The 15,153-nt window shown below is 40.9% G+C and overlaps 1 protein-coding gene across 2 annotated transcripts; it reads left to right on the plus strand.

Annotated features, from left to right (window-relative positions):
• Window positions 1-208: 208 nt before the first annotated feature.
• cnot6a (CCR4-NOT transcription complex, subunit 6a) lies at window positions 209-13,363 on the plus strand. Of its 2 annotated transcripts, XM_021618910.2 has the most exons (13): window positions 209-321; window positions 661-738; window positions 4,654-4,775; window positions 4,922-5,108; window positions 6,315-6,400; window positions 6,683-6,784; window positions 7,014-7,082; window positions 7,240-7,397; window positions 7,602-7,756; window positions 7,956-8,110; window positions 8,219-8,452; window positions 8,537-8,739; window positions 8,940-13,363. In XM_021618910.2, the coding sequence occupies exons 3-13, from the start codon at window positions 4,664-4,666 to the stop codon at window positions 9,150-9,152; spliced, it is 1,674 nt and encodes a 557-aa protein (XP_021474585.2). In that variant the 5' UTR covers window positions 209-321; window positions 661-738; window positions 4,654-4,663; the 3' UTR covers window positions 9,153-13,363. The 2 variants fall into 2 exon arrangements, with proteins under 2 accessions (XP_021474585.2, XP_021474586.2); XM_021618911.2 differs by lacking the exon at window positions 209-321 and having other exon boundaries at window positions 343-764.
• Window positions 13,364-15,153: the final 1,790 nt, after the last annotated feature.

Consider the following 15,153-nt stretch of genomic DNA (forward strand, 5'->3'; position numbering starts at 1 on the left):
TCACATACTACCCTTGAGATTAGGAATGATAAATTAACCAGACATTCAGATTTTGCTGAGCATGTATCAGATTTTATGTAAAAGGTGTATGGGCATATGGGCTTTGGATTTGACAGACCTTGTAATTAACATCATTATCGTCATCAGGTTGCAATTAAAAATGCAGAATATAAAAATGTGTACATATGTTTTTGGCTTGATGGATATTGCACAGTGCTGTCAGTTCTACCATCTGCGGTTCTCTGCTGCTCCCCACTGGGGCCAGAAAATATAGCAATTATCGTGAGAATAGGACTTCACAGTTGCTATTGCACTGATATGGTATACAGTAGCCTAGCTACATTTATTTTGCATTACTTGGGGTTTTTGACGCAAGTTTTATGCAAGGGGGATTGAAACGTAGTACAAATGAAATTATGTATTAGGCTTTACGATTTTTGAAAACTTAATTTGAAGACTCAGAACCTGTAAACTGTTACACTGTATCGGATGTCCACGAGTTGAATGAAATCATTTGATCCATGTTCACAACCCTTTTAGATGGGAACAACAACCGTTTTGTATGTACCACTACCAGCGTAAACTGTTCGGAAGCGACGACGAGCGCTGTTATCACAGACCACAAATCTAACGGACGCCATGATTCTTGTTTTCTTTCAGTGGGTAACAGCTGACACGAAGTGAATTAGAAACAAAGGAAACACGCACTCGCCATAGCTGACTGGTATGCTCATACAGGTAAACCATCAACTTCTCATTTAAAGGTACACATTTGTTTAAGCGTACGAAAACAACGTCGTGTGTTTTGTGAGATGTATTAGCTAGCATAGACAACCCCACCAGCCAGTTAAATTAACCAAGTTAGCTAGCTAACCGAGCTAGCTAGCTAACAATGGGTACATAGCGCGCTAGCTGTCAAACTAGCTATCTAAGCTCAACTAGCGTTTTAGTTATCAAGCAAATTAGCTAAACGTGTTAATTCACGAGGGGCACGTTTCCTCGTTCTTAATTATTGATTTATGTTGCGCTAACTAGACGTTGAAGTCAACTAACATTAGCTAGCTAGCTAGAAGTCGCTGTACTTACGTGGATGTGTACGGGGATTGACGCTTTAGCTGGATACATTGTCATCTAGCTATCCATTTATCGTCTGCCTGTGTTCTGTGTGGTTTAGTAAGTTAAATGTCGAATATCTTAAAATAAACTAATTTAGCTAACGTTAGAGCATAGTTAACGTTAGTTAGATAATTAAACGAGATTATAGACTGTGTAATTTGAGCGTTACTGTCTGTACCCAGTATGAAAATCAAGTAGCATGGAATAGCCAAAGAGAGCTAGTTAGCTATCATATTTGCTAATGTATAGTTAACACACAATTTTCGTTTGGATGGTATGTGGTTAATGTTGGGTATACAATGCACATACTAAGTTAGCTTACCACTACCAACTAACGTTAGTGCAGTTAGCTAGCTAACGTTACAGATATCGGGTAACTGTTCAAAACAATGTCCACTGCTGAAAATTGATTTATGCTAGCTAGCTACAGCTTGTTTGTAGCTAGCTAGCAAGATCAGCTAGTTTGTGACTTCAATGGTTTATTGAAACAAATGTTTGAACGTGCTAACCACAGTATCAACAGGAGGACAAGTTTTTTGAGAAAGGTACAGCGATTTTCAGGAACATCCTATTTTTTTGCCATTACTCGATAGCGTCACTTATCAAGTATGCTTTTGTTGTGCTTTTGTGGTCGCTCCTAATTTAGCACATGTAGAGCTAGATGTGTTAGTACAGCCTTCATGCCCCTGCCTGTGTCAATCTGTTCATGTGTTAATCTGATTGTGGCAAATGTGCAAAACAATTACATTGTGGACAAAATTGCCAAGTGTTTTTCTACGGCCTCCTAAAAGCTCATTCAACATCTTGTTTTAGGGGGTCTTCCAATTGCCATAGGGCGATAATTTGTGAATCATCTTTAGTGCTAAATGTATAGCAGTTTGGAGCAGCTGTCTACAGAGTGGTTTTACTAGAGGTTAAATTTAGTTCCAGAAACCCCAGTAGTCCCACTTCTTTACATGTTTGGAGACTCATAGTGTGAAAGGGTATCTTCATGTAATGAGTGGCGAATTGTGATAACTTCAGGCTAAACATGGATTTTTTTTTTTACTGGGTTGTACATATTTGGTGTCCTAGGAAATGTGTGTTAGACCAGTGGTTCCCAAAATGTTTATAGTCCTGTACCCCTTCAAACATTCAACCTCCAGCTGTGTACCCCCTCTAGCACCAGGGTCAGCGCACTCTGAAATGTTGTTTTTTGGCATCATTGTAAGCCTGCCTCACACACACTATACAATACATTTATTAAACGTAAGAATGTGTGAGTTTTGTCACAACCCGGTACATGGGACGTGACAAAGAGCTCTTGTATATGACCAGGGCACACATAATTATCATTTTGCTCTTTATTTAGTCATCTTACATATAAAACCTTATTTGTTAATTGAAAATTTGTGAATAACTCACCACAGGTTAATGAGAAGGGTGTGCTTGGAAGGATGCACATAACTCAATGTTGGTTTGTATTGGAGAGAGTCACAGTTTTAAATGATTTCCCACACATAGTCTGTGCCTGTATTTAGTTTTTATGCTAGTGAGGGCCGAGAATCTACTCTCACATAGGTACATGGTTGCAAAGGGCATCAATGTCATAACAGCGCGATTTGCCAAGGCAGGATAGTCTAGCGCAGCCCTATCTAGAAATCTGGCGATGGCTTCTGATTTAAGTACAATTTTTACAGAATGCAGACAGAGAAGAGCTCCAATTTCTTAATCATAGCCTCAATTTTTCCCGCACATTGAATATAGTTGCGGAGAGTCCCTGTAATCCTAGAATCAGATCATTCAGGGAAGATATAACATCACCCAGGTAGGCCAGTCGTATGAGAAACTCATCATCATGCAAGCAGTCAGACAAGTGAAAATGATGGTCAGTAAAGAGAACTTTAAGCTTGTCTGCCCATATCATTGCATAGTGCAGAAAATACACGAGAGTTAAGGGGCCTTGCTTTAACAAAGTTAACCATTTTCAGTGTAGGTGTCCAAAGCGTCTTTCAAGCTGTCAGGCATTCCCTTGGCAGCAAGAGCCTAACAGTGGATGCTGCAGTGTTCCCAGTGGTGTCGGGAGCAACTGCTTGCACGCGCGTTACCACTCCACTATGTCTCCCTGTCATGGCTTTTGTGCCATCAGTACACATACCAACATATCTTGACCACCAAAGTCCATTTGATGTAACAAAGCTGTCCAGCTGTCAAATACCCTCTCCTCTTGTCCTGGTTTGCAGAAGAGGATGTCCTCCTTAATTGACCCCCCGTAAACGTAACGGACATATACCAGGAGCTGTGCCAGGCCCGCCACGTCTGACTCATCCAGCTGTAACATATATAATTCACTGGCTTCTATGCAAGGCAGTAATTGTTTCTAAACATCTCCTGCCATTTCACTGATGCGTCATGAAATAGTGTTGTTTGAGGAAGGCATTGTCTGTGTAGTTTTTTTTGGCCTTTTCCCCCAGCATTGTCCCAGCCATATCTGCAGCAGCAGGAATAATTAAGTCCTCCACAATAGTATGGGTCTTGCCTCCTAGCCACTCGGTAGCTCACCATATAAGACGCTTCTAGCCCCTTTTTATTAATGGTATCTGTTGCATTTATATATGTCTTACTACTCAAGTCATCTTAATTCTCTCTCGAACTCCCATGGATTATTTTTGAAGTTGGCATGTTTTATTTCTAAATGTCTGCGCAAGAGTGAAGGGTTTCATCGAGTTGTGAGATAGCCACAGTGTGTTATGTGCAAAAGTACTGAGGAAAGGCACTACTCCCAATATAAGTGAACCCTAAACCAATGTAGTTCTCATCATATTCGATGGTCCAATGTCCCTCTCTGTTGTCTTGTGCTTTCCAGGGCAAAGGGGCAGTAGCTCTTCGGCTGCATCAAATTCACAGCTGTCCGTATCCATGCTAGCTGGGCTAACAACATATGTAGAATTACTGATGCTAGCATTGGATGTGCTCGTGGAAGCAGAACAACTTGTCGTCGACAGGTGCAGGTTTAGTACTACTGGTAGAAGTGGTACTGCCAGTAGAGCTGGTATGTGTCTCTATGGACGCGGGCCTTACTTTTTTAAAGCATTTATTCATTTTCGAGCAAACGGGAATTCCACTAGCAGTAGCTACATAACGGACCGTTAGTGGAATTCCCGCGAGAGAGTAACGGTTAATGTGATTGGATGTTAATTATTTGACTAGGCTACCTGTATTTGACATTGTGTTGTTATTTTGCTGAACACTAGATGGTTTGAGGCTACTCAGGCGTGGGGGAAAAAACTCACCCAAATGTGTAGCCCCGTTGGAAAATCTAAATGGGCTGTTTTTGAAAATGTGAAGATGCATATGTAAAAAGTGAATCACCTCTTTATTTGGCGAACCCCCGACGGCATTTCACGTTCCCCAGTTTGAGAATACTTGTGTAAGACTAATTGTCTGTCAGTCAATCTCTAGGATGTATCTAAGAGGGTATTCAAATCGACCATGCAAAGTTTCTGGTTCAACATTTTGTTTCAAATTGATCATGCAATCTGTTTTTGTGTTTTTCAGTATTATAGGGATGCCCAAGGAAAAATATGATCCGCCAGACCCAAGGCGGATGTACACAATAATGTCCACTGAGGAGGCAGCAAATGGGAAGAAGTCATACTGGGCTGAGCTCGAAATTAGTGGTGAGTGCTGTGGGGGCGATGGCTTCCACATGTTGGCCTAATAGGTGTATTCTTTATTTCCATTTAAGTTGAGTAAGGGTATTTCTGTACTCCTTTTTTCACTGAGTCACTCTCTTGTCCCCTGGTTTCCCCACTTGTTTCGGCAGGTAAAGTGAGGAGTCTGAGCACCTCATTATGGACGTTGACTCACCTCACTGCTCTTCACATCGGCGATAACTCCCTCTCTCGTATCCCGCCCGATATTGCCAAACTTCAAAACCTGGTGTACCTGGACCTCTCATCCAACAAGATCAGGAGCCTGCCCGCCGAGCTTGGCAACATGGTGTCTCTCAGGTCAGTCATAGTGCAAGTTGAATTGTGTCCATTGTAGGCTAAGTGTTTACTCTGCTAGTTTGGAGAACCGACATTGCTGTGTCTTCCACGTGAGAAATGATTTGCACTAAAAGCTGATGATTGGTCCTGTTAAAGGCATGAGTTTGCTGTTCTTCATTTAACCAGGTTTCTGTTTAATTTAAACCCTTTCACAGTTCATGCTTCGAACCCTATTGTTTTTAGCTATTTACGCTATAATTGGAAATGTTAAGTGTGTTGTTCATCTAATCAACAATGCCATTTCAGCGTCCCTAGGGGATTTGGGCTGAGAGCACATTCTATAAAGTAGATGGATGAAGAGACATTTCAGCCTCCCATGCATGGTATTAGACCTCTGTTCCCCACTGTGTTTGAAATTGGTAATAGCTAGTTACTCTGTTTCAAGGAAATGTATGTTTTTGTTTGTATCGTTCTTGTGTATGCCCTCTCCTGCACCCGTCCCTCAATGACAAATTGCTCATTAACTGGCTGAGTAGACATGGAAATGGCCTGAACAGATACTTATTGATTGACATGCTGACTAGACCGGGTGCGTGCACCATCGCGCGCATGTTGATTTTGTCCATTCACATCAGATGCGATCAGGACACGCAGGTTAAAATATCAATACGAACTCTGAACCAACTACAGGTTGAAAAACATTAAACAGTCATGGACATTTAGCTAGCTAGCTTGCTGTTGGTAACTAATTTGTCTTGTGATATCAACATTGGATTGTTATTTTACCTGAAATGCACAAGGTCCATTTTTTTTCCTTCTGTATCATTGTAGAATTTTGAGTCACACAAAATCCTGTGTTCTCTACTCCGACAATTAATCCACAGATAAAAGGGGGAACCTAGTTAGTTTCTAGTAATCTCTCCTCCTTCAATCTTCTGTGGACTTTATATGGCGGTTGGCAACCTACTTTAAGGTGTGTTACTGCTACCGACTGGTGTGTGGACCTCAGTTCATCTTTCAATCACCCACGTGGGTATATGTTCCTAAAACCAACTTCTATTTTAGCGCCTGGCTACGCAGACGCTTGTTGATGCGCGCAGCAGTTTGGGTGAAATGGAGAAAGCCGGTCACTTGTGTGAATACTTGAATGTTGTCTTCTGAATCTTGACCTATTGCTCTCTACTGTCTCTAGCCTTCTAAAACATGTATGTCTTACCTCTTCAACAGGGAACTTCTTTTAAACAATAACCAGTTGCGGGTTCTACCTTTTGAGCTTGGAAAACTGTTTAAGTTACAAACACTGGGGTTAAAAGGTAAGCTTTCCCTGATAGTTATTACATTTTGGTGGTTTGTGGCATTGAAGTTGATTATTTGAAGCTGGTCTTTCTGTTCATGGGGTCTTAAACTTGCATGCAGATTATCCATTGACACCCTGCGTTTTCAGTTTTGATAATAATCTGTTTATGCTGATTTGGTTGCACATCCAAGTGATTTCTAGAGTGGAGGTCATAGAATGATAGATGTCATTGTTTTCATTCTGTATCATTGAATCTGTGTAATATCTCATTTCTTTCCACTGTATCCTCCTCCTGCAGGAAACCCACTTGCACAAGAAATATTGAACCTCTATCAGGAGCATGATGGCACGAGGAAACTGCTCAACTACCTTCTGGACAATTTGGCAGGGACCAAACGAGGTAAGTTCAAATGCAGGAAAAGCATATTGTTTTGAATTGAGTGAGGAAGATAAGTTATTATTTTCTTTGAAATTTGGTGAATGGAATGACTTGGGTCTGTCAATTGATCTTGATGATCATATTGGGGAACAGTGGTGACTATGAAGTTGTATTTACTCTCCTTTGTATCACTCATAGTGGTATTTTGGGGAGCAGTGCAAGGATTACTCATTTTTCCCCTCTGTCGCAGTCAACTCCGAGCAACCCCCACCCAGATCATGGATTGTCATGGCCGAGCCTGACCGGGCACGAACAGCAGGTAACTAACTCATCCACCGTTATAAATCACTTGCAACACCTATTCAAAGTCACACACATCAACACAAAGAACATTGTGTGTGTTATTGATCATATTCAGAGCCCTAATGAGAGACTGTAGCATAATCTCATGTCTGCGTCCCTCTGTCCTGTTCTAGCCTTGTTTTCTGTGATGTGCTACAACGTGTTGTGTGATAAGTATGCCACGCGCCAGCTCTACGGCTACTGCCCCTCCTGGGCCCTTAACTGGGAGTACAGGAAGAAGTCCATCATGCAGGAGATCATGAATTGCAACGCTGACATCATTAGCCTACAGGTGGGCAGACAGATGCTGATTCTGAAAGTTACAATGAATTATAGGACACATGCGTGGTACAATCAGTCTAGCATTTAAGGCGTTGTCTTACGTCTTGTGCGTTGCGTTTGCGATGTCACCTCCATAAGTTACAGGTCATATACTTTGAATAATGCACCTTCAAGATTAAGATTAACCTGAATTGTCCTGGTTTTTGCTGAACAGGAAGTGGAAACAGAGCAGTACTACAACTACTTCCTACCGGAGCTGAAGGACCAGGGTTACGAGGGCTTTTTCAGCCCCAAGTCTCGTGCCAGGACCATGTCGGAGTGTGACCGCAAGCATGTGGACGGCTGCGCCATATTTTACAGAACCGAAAAGTGAGTTCACGCCACACTGCCTCTTGTCAGTCTTGATTAGATCATGAGTTCCAAGTATGTTTGACATTTGCCCTGTATATAGTGTTTCAGAGGTGTAATGATTCTAAATTCAGCCATTGCAGAAAAGCCTTTTTAAGCTGTCCCAGAGGCAGCACAGTGCACTCACCTGTCTGTTCTGCCTCTCCTCTCTGCTGTCTAGGTTCAGCCTGGTGCAGAAACACACGGTGGAGTTCAACCAGCTGGCTATGGCAAACTCTGAGGGCTCAGAGGCCATGCTCAACAGAGTCATGACCAAGGACAACATTGGTGTGGCCGCTCTTCTAGAGGTGCGCAAGGAGATGATGGAGCAGTCTGGTGAGTCTTTCTCACACTACACATACGCCAGCAAAAAAGCATTAATTCCATATGGCTTAAATGTTTTCATGTCAAAACGCTGGTGTTGTCCAATGCGTGTTTGTCTAGTGGGAAAGTCTCTGCACGGCATGGAGAAACAGCTCCTCCTGGTGGCCAACGCCCACATGCACTGGGACCCGGCGTACTCCGACGTCAAGGTGGTCCAGACCGTCATGTTCCTGTCTGAGGTGAAAAACATAGTGGAGAAGGCCACGCGCAGCCTCAAGCTCTCCTCAGTCTCCGGGGAGACAAATGCCGTCCCACTCGTCCTGTGTGCTGACCTCAACTCACTCCCCGACTCTGGTGTGTACTGGGTCAGCTGAAAATTGAGTGTGTGTACTCTACTGTAGTGCCTTTTCTGTAATTCCTGGTGATCTGTGTGTGCAGGTGTGGTGGAGTACCTGAGCTCTGGCGGAGTGGACAGCACCCACAAGGACTTCAAGGAGCTTCGCTACATCGACAACCTGACCAACTTCAACTGCAACGGCAAGAATGGCACGTCCAACGGCAGGATCACCCACAGCTTCAAGCTGAAGAGTGCCTACGAAAACGGCCTGATGCCTTACACCAACTACACCTTCGATTTCAAGGTGAGACTGTCACGTTCATGTCTTCCCGCTTCTGTATATCGCTCTTTTTGCATCGGTGTAAAATGTGTGTTCCACAGTGTTTGTTAGCTGTTCTAAAAGACTGTGTTATTATGAAAGCTTGGGTCACACCGGTGAATAATTTTCTCCAAGCCAGGGATGTGAATGTATCGCCATCTAATGTGCCTTTCCTCTCTGTGCAGGGCATCATTGACTACATCTTCTACTCTCAGCCTACGCTCAATGTGTTGGGAGTTCTGGGTCCTCTGGATCCTCACTGGCTCCATGAGAACAATATCAGCGGCTGTCCCCACCCCCACATCCCCTCCGATCACTTCTCCCTGTTTGCACAACTGGAGCTGCTCCTCTCCTACCCGTCATCAGTCAACGGAATCCACCTGCCAGGGCGCAGGTAGTTCTCCGAGCCACAAGAGGGAGCTGTTGCTCCAACCTCGTTCTATTTTTCCTGCAAAGTCGACAAACACATTCTGTATCAATCAAAATACAATAATAGGAGTGGGATATGGCCAGCATTTTACCCCCATGGATTTTAACTGAAGCAAAAGTTCACGACGATCTCAACAATACGTCTTTATCACATTTTCTGGGCACAATTTAATGTTGTATATTATTTTCACACCGTATCCCACGTAGCAGTCCTGGGTGTTCCGTTTTTACGTAACCTGCAGATAAATTGTTGAATTGTGTGGCAATACCATGAGGCCCACAGGGAGTGCATGCATCTGTAGAGTATTTTCCCACCTCTTATCACCAGTGAGAGATTTTGTTGAGGGGGGATTCTTCATGTCAAAAGCATGAGCTTGTGTACACACAAAGTTAGAGCTGCTGACTAACGGCGAGTAAACTGTAGGCTATAAAAATAGTTGCACACTATATTAAGGGTAATTGATTGTGTAAAAACCAACGTTTCGGTGTTAGTACCACACTGCCGAAATGTTGGTGGTTTACTCAATAAATTACTTGGAGTGTGTGTGCATATGTGTATATACACACACACATATGTATGTGTGGCTCTCTTTATATCCTACAGGGATTGTTCATGTCACCACAGTCCAGTCAGCGCGAGCAGCAAAATCTCAAGGCGCCACCAATCGACGAGATAAACCCACAAGGCCGATATACCAGCTTTAACCAGAGTCAGTCTCAGCCGCTCCAAATCCATTCCCTCACATTGCCGTATCTTGCCATAAAGAGTGTAGTAGGTTTGGAGGTGCTGGAGAGAGCAGGCCAAACGTTGCACTTTTGCACTCGCTGGTTCTGAGACCACCTCTCCGGGTGCTAAAAGCCTGTCCTCTAGCTCAGCGGCTCCATTTTATACTGAGTGGTGCAATCGCTCTGTGCAGCTAAAGCACAAAGGCATTTTCAAACCTCCTCTTTGAAAGACTACTGTAAAATTTCTATTTCAGTGTGTGATGCTAGGGTGATAATACGTGTAACTTATCTAGACTCATAGCATTAACACCTCGGACTGGTTCTGTTTTTTTATGGCCTAATCGCAAATCTGAACATCATCGCAAAATTAAGCGACTGCCTTTTAAATATTCCAATGCAATTTTACCGTAGTCACGTGCCATAGAGCCATTTTGAATCTAGCATCGGATATTAAAATATTACAAAAACCACAAGTCATTCACTGGGAATGACCTTTAGTGATCCTTAGCAATGGGGCTTAGAGATTTAGAAAGGGAAAATGGACACGGTCAGTCTGACTTGGCAGCTTCAAAACAGGTTGTCTTATGCCAGAGACCCCATTTCTGACCCCATAGCTGTGTAGCCAAATGGAATTGAGCAGGGGCCAACTTGCTTTAAATTACATATGGTTTAAAGCAAAAAAGACATGCCCCCCAAAAAAGACATGCTCCAACAGACAGGTCTGTGGTGCTGTCTTTTAGGCCAGTAGCAAACCTTCCATTACAAAGACATCCACTCTTCAATCCAGGGTTATTCCTCTCCATTAATAATAGCTATTTGTTTGATACAGGAACTTGGGCTAAAATTGATTGTATATGAACTGCAGAAGTCCTAATACACTGCATTATTTTGTACCTGTAAGTATGATCAGATTTGGAGAAAATGATTGTATTGTAAATTAAGGCTAAATTTGTATCCATTTTAATTGTTTAAAGTTAAGAAAATGTAAAAGACCAGCTTGTATAAACAAAAAACGAAACAATAGTTTTTTTCAGGTTTCCGCCGTTGCAAGTTGCACTTGACCAGGTTACATTTTCCCGATTTAACCACTTTTTTTTATTTTATTTTATTTTTTATTTTTTTATAAATTGAATGCATTTCAGAGGCAGGTTTCTGGCTATTTTCTCACATCTGTCTTTGGAATTTGCAGTAAAACATAAAACGTGCCTCCCTGATTCTGTTCTCTAATGCACTGCCAGTGCTATCAGTGAACACCTGAACAGCCTCCTATTTTTCTCAAATTGAAAACACCGTTTAGAAGTTTGTTTTTTTGCATTCGCTATCAAACATATTATTTCCTTGTCTCACTTAGTTGATATTTTAGAGTAATCGGGTAAAGTGGCTGTTTTTGCTGGGCTTTTTTTTTTTCAGCTTAAACTATAAGCCGCTCTTGTCTCTTAACGTGTTTTAGATCGGTTTTATCATGTCCTATGTTTTGTCTTTTCGAGGAACCCGATCATGCAGAGGTCCATACTTGGAAGCCTCCCCCTCTTCCTCAGTCTAGTGTAAAATAGTTGTATCTAGAGCCACTGACTCCAACTCAGGCAATTCTCTTTACATTTTTGTTTCATTTTGAGGTGTTTTTGTATGTCTACTGCTAGACCACAGTGATCTATTCTATTGTCTCTAGTGCCATTTGATGCATTCTACTTCAAGGCCAATTGTTAAGTCCACTTATATACTGTACAGGAAAATATCAAGGTAAATAATAAACTAAAGGGGGCATAAAATGTTATTCATAAATATTGCTCTGAGCTTGTTGTGAGCCAGCGCTATGGCGTGGCCCAGCTTGTTTCCAAACCACAAGTGGCACTGTAAGATCAGCTACATGAAAAAATATGATCCGTTTTAAATTATTGATATTTTCTCTTAAGGCCAATTTGCGTGTTTTGTTGTGCTCTCCTGAATTGTTTTATTTTTTATTCAATGGATTGACAAGCATTTATTGTAGATCACTAGTGCAGCTACTCATGTGGCTTTTTTTAAAATGATACTTTTGCTGTTTTGCAAAAGCAATTTTTTTATGAATTTTACCAAGCAGGAGAAAACGGTGGAAAGGGTTCCGTCTTGGTCCTTTTGTTGTCCCTTTCAATTTTCTACCATCCTTTTTTGTTTTTCATCAAAATCAATGTATCTGGTTAATTATATTAGATTGCTGATGGTGTTGTAGCTAAAAGAGATTTTTTGTAAATTGTGAATAAATTGTATCACATTTCCTTTCATGAATTGTTTGTGTATCATGACAAATGTATGATTGGTTTGTCTGTCTTTGCTCATAGTTTTTATTTTGTAATTCTCAAACCAAATTTATTTTTGTGATAATGTTGGCACACTGAATTATAGATTTATATTGTTGCTAACGTTTGATTTAAGAGAACATGATTTGAACAGTATTTTAAACACTTGACAAACATCCTAGAGAAAACAAAGTCACAGATAAAAGATTTGTCATGGTCACCAAATGATATTCTCCAACTTTTACCTTTTAGCTTTATAGAACCTTTGTTATTGGATGTGGGTTCTGGTTAGGTAGAGGATGTCGGGTAGTAGCCAATGTTGAAGAGATGACTGGTGTAAAAGACTGCTTGTAAATGTGCAGCATTTTGAGGTTCCACTGATTTAGCCAACATTTATTACCATTTGACCCAGACATTATTCCCCTGCTGTTTGATCTGAAGGGCAGACCCTAGACTAGAGGGTGGGAATGGAGATGTTTGGCAGGCACTAGTCACGGCCTAGTTTATTAACATAATTTAGGCCCAACTAATCCCTGGCACTGTAGGTATCTTGCCTTCACCCTTTGTTACGTTTGATAACTGGTGCATCTATGTCCACCACAGTCCTAGTTCATAGGCAAAATATGAATTTGATGTGACTGTCAGATAATTGGCACTCAGTCTTTATGTATAGTTTACCCAAACTTGGCAATAATAATTCAAACGTTCTACTTTTTTGATTTTTTTTTGTTTTGTAACGCTTTGGCAGAATTTACAATTACCTGTCTTTTCCATTTGAATCTGTCTCACTCTGTTTATCGTTCTCTCTCTTAAGTAGAAGTAGTAATGCAATGGTTAGGTTTGTGGCCAGCTGAAAGTAAGTGTATAGAGGTAATGTGTCACTATGTAATGCACTGGACCAACTCTTGTTTACCAGTTATGGAATACCAGCAACACACTTGCACAATGTTTTAAAGAGTTATGTATTTGGAAAAAAATATAGATATATAAAACATGGCAGCTGTTTTTAATGTAATATTAGGACATGTACAGCAACCTAATGGTAAACCATGGTCTTCATTATTTCACTGTTATCCTCTAGTCTTGGTTCTCTTGAGTAGTCGTGTTTATACTTGTTTCCTTTTACACCTCTATTTTTTTTTCCTACTTTTGGTTGACTATAAAATTCTATATCTGTTTGTCCTTGTGTACTGTATTTATTGTGTGCATGTCCTACACCGGAGGGAGTGAATCAATGACTGTGGTAATCTCTCATGGGCAGATGAAACGGTCGTCACTAGTTGCCATAAAGTCATAAACCCAACCCCTTTTCTACAATTTGTCTTCTTAAAATGTGATTTTAAACCTAACCTTAACCACGGCATACTGCTAACCTTATGCCTAAACCTAACCTTAAATCAAGAACAAAAAGCACATTTTTGTTTTAATGAATTTTTAAAAAATCTAGCCATTTTTGAGTTTGGCTGTTGTAACTAGTGACAACCAGATGACATGGCGAATCTGTCAAGGTTTACTTAGAATTTTGTGATTACGAGCAGCGGTAGTTCCTGGTTTTGGGTATTCGTTGACTATTTGGACGAATCAGGATTGGGCATTTGGCGGTGCTTAGACTTGTGCGGTGATTTTCAAGGACGTTTGCTGATGATAAGCAGTTTCCACTCGATTCCACAGCCACAAAGTCAGAATTGTCTATCATAAAAATTAATGAAAACAAACATTTGCTTCATGGCAATGATAAACATGGGTGAAATTAGCGGAAGGGAGTTTTGCCAAGATATTATGTTTGCGAAGGATTAGACTTCGCTTCCTTCCTTCGTACAAAGGTAATCGCAATTGTTATCGGCATAGAGCACCCGCGGTGGAGGTGTCATAATACCCATAAAACCTAGTGGTTAATCGGAAATTATTCAAATAGTTTTTCCACCATTCATTTTTCCCATAGAGGATTTTAGAAATACTTAAATAAGGTCTGTCTTTCATGAAGGTTTACCCTGGCGTGATGTTTTGACAGCCATGTAAATCTCTCGGACAAGGACAATATACTCGGCTCTATTTACTCTCAGATTAGAACATGCTAATTAGTATCAAAGTAGACATGCAAGACTAGAAATCCCTGAAAACTCCTGCATGTAATTTCTAGCTGACACCTTTGCTAACAGGTATGTCAGTATAAAACTTTCAGAAGACAGTTCACAGAATTGTCCATTTAAAGACCTGTAGCCCATGAATTCATTACTACAATTAGCTAACATTGGATAGTTAATCCAGAGATTCTTACTTCTGCCTCGATTCGTCAATCTCGTCCAGTTCATCATGGCATTTGTAGTTATTTATGATAGACATTTTAGCAGCTAATTATAATTTCATTTTGGGGGGTACATACAGGTGAATATATTGTTAAAGGTCACTTTGTCCTAGAGAGATTAACACGGTTATCAAAACATCACGCCAGAGTAAACCTACACTGAACACAGCTCTTATTTTAAGTGTTTCTAAAAAATCCTATGGGGAAAATGAATGGTGGAAAAATTATTGGAACCATTTCCTTTTTTGACCTCTAGGTTTTATGGGTATTATGACTCATACTGTACTGTACTTTATTCCCAGAAGTAAAACACAAAATGACAAACCTTTGCAATAGATTTTTACTTCTGGGTAACTGAGATTATCTCTGCGGTATTGGGGATTTGTCTTGTTCTAGTTGCAGACGCCTATGCGGACAGGAGTGACATTGGGAGACAGATTCCATTTCAAGGTAAATCTCAATTTAGTTTATTCCTGGTTTTACAAAATTACCTTTTGGAACATACAGTACAATAGGTTGGATAAATATACAGCATTTATTCTATCAGAAAGTCTGTAACTAACTGACGGGCAGCCAGCAGATGGTGTCCATTTGCAATTAGTTAGACGTCTACAATTAATTTGAGGTTCCCTTACAAAAAAATATTGTAGTTTTGAAACTGCA

The sequence above is a fragment of the Oncorhynchus mykiss genome, chromosome 10 (genome assembly GCF_013265735.2).
Source record: "Oncorhynchus mykiss isolate Arlee chromosome 10, USDA_OmykA_1.1, whole genome shotgun sequence".
Classification (NCBI taxonomy): Eukaryota; Metazoa; Chordata; class Actinopteri; order Salmoniformes; family Salmonidae; genus Oncorhynchus; species Oncorhynchus mykiss.

Excerpts from the sequence above, each read along its gene's own strand:
- cnot6a (XM_021618910.2), top strand. The coding sequence starts at position 4,664 with ATGCCCAAGGAAAAATATGATCCGCCAGACCCAAGGCGGATGTACACA. Across the intron at positions 4,776-4,921 it reads GGCTGAGCTCGAAATTAGTG|GTAAAGTGAGGAGTCTGAGC; the intron begins GTGAGTGCTGTG and ends TTGTTTCGGCAG. Across the intron at positions 7,398-7,601 it reads CTGACATCATTAGCCTACAG|GAAGTGGAAACAGAGCAGTA; the intron begins GTGGGCAGACAG and ends TTTGCTGAACAG.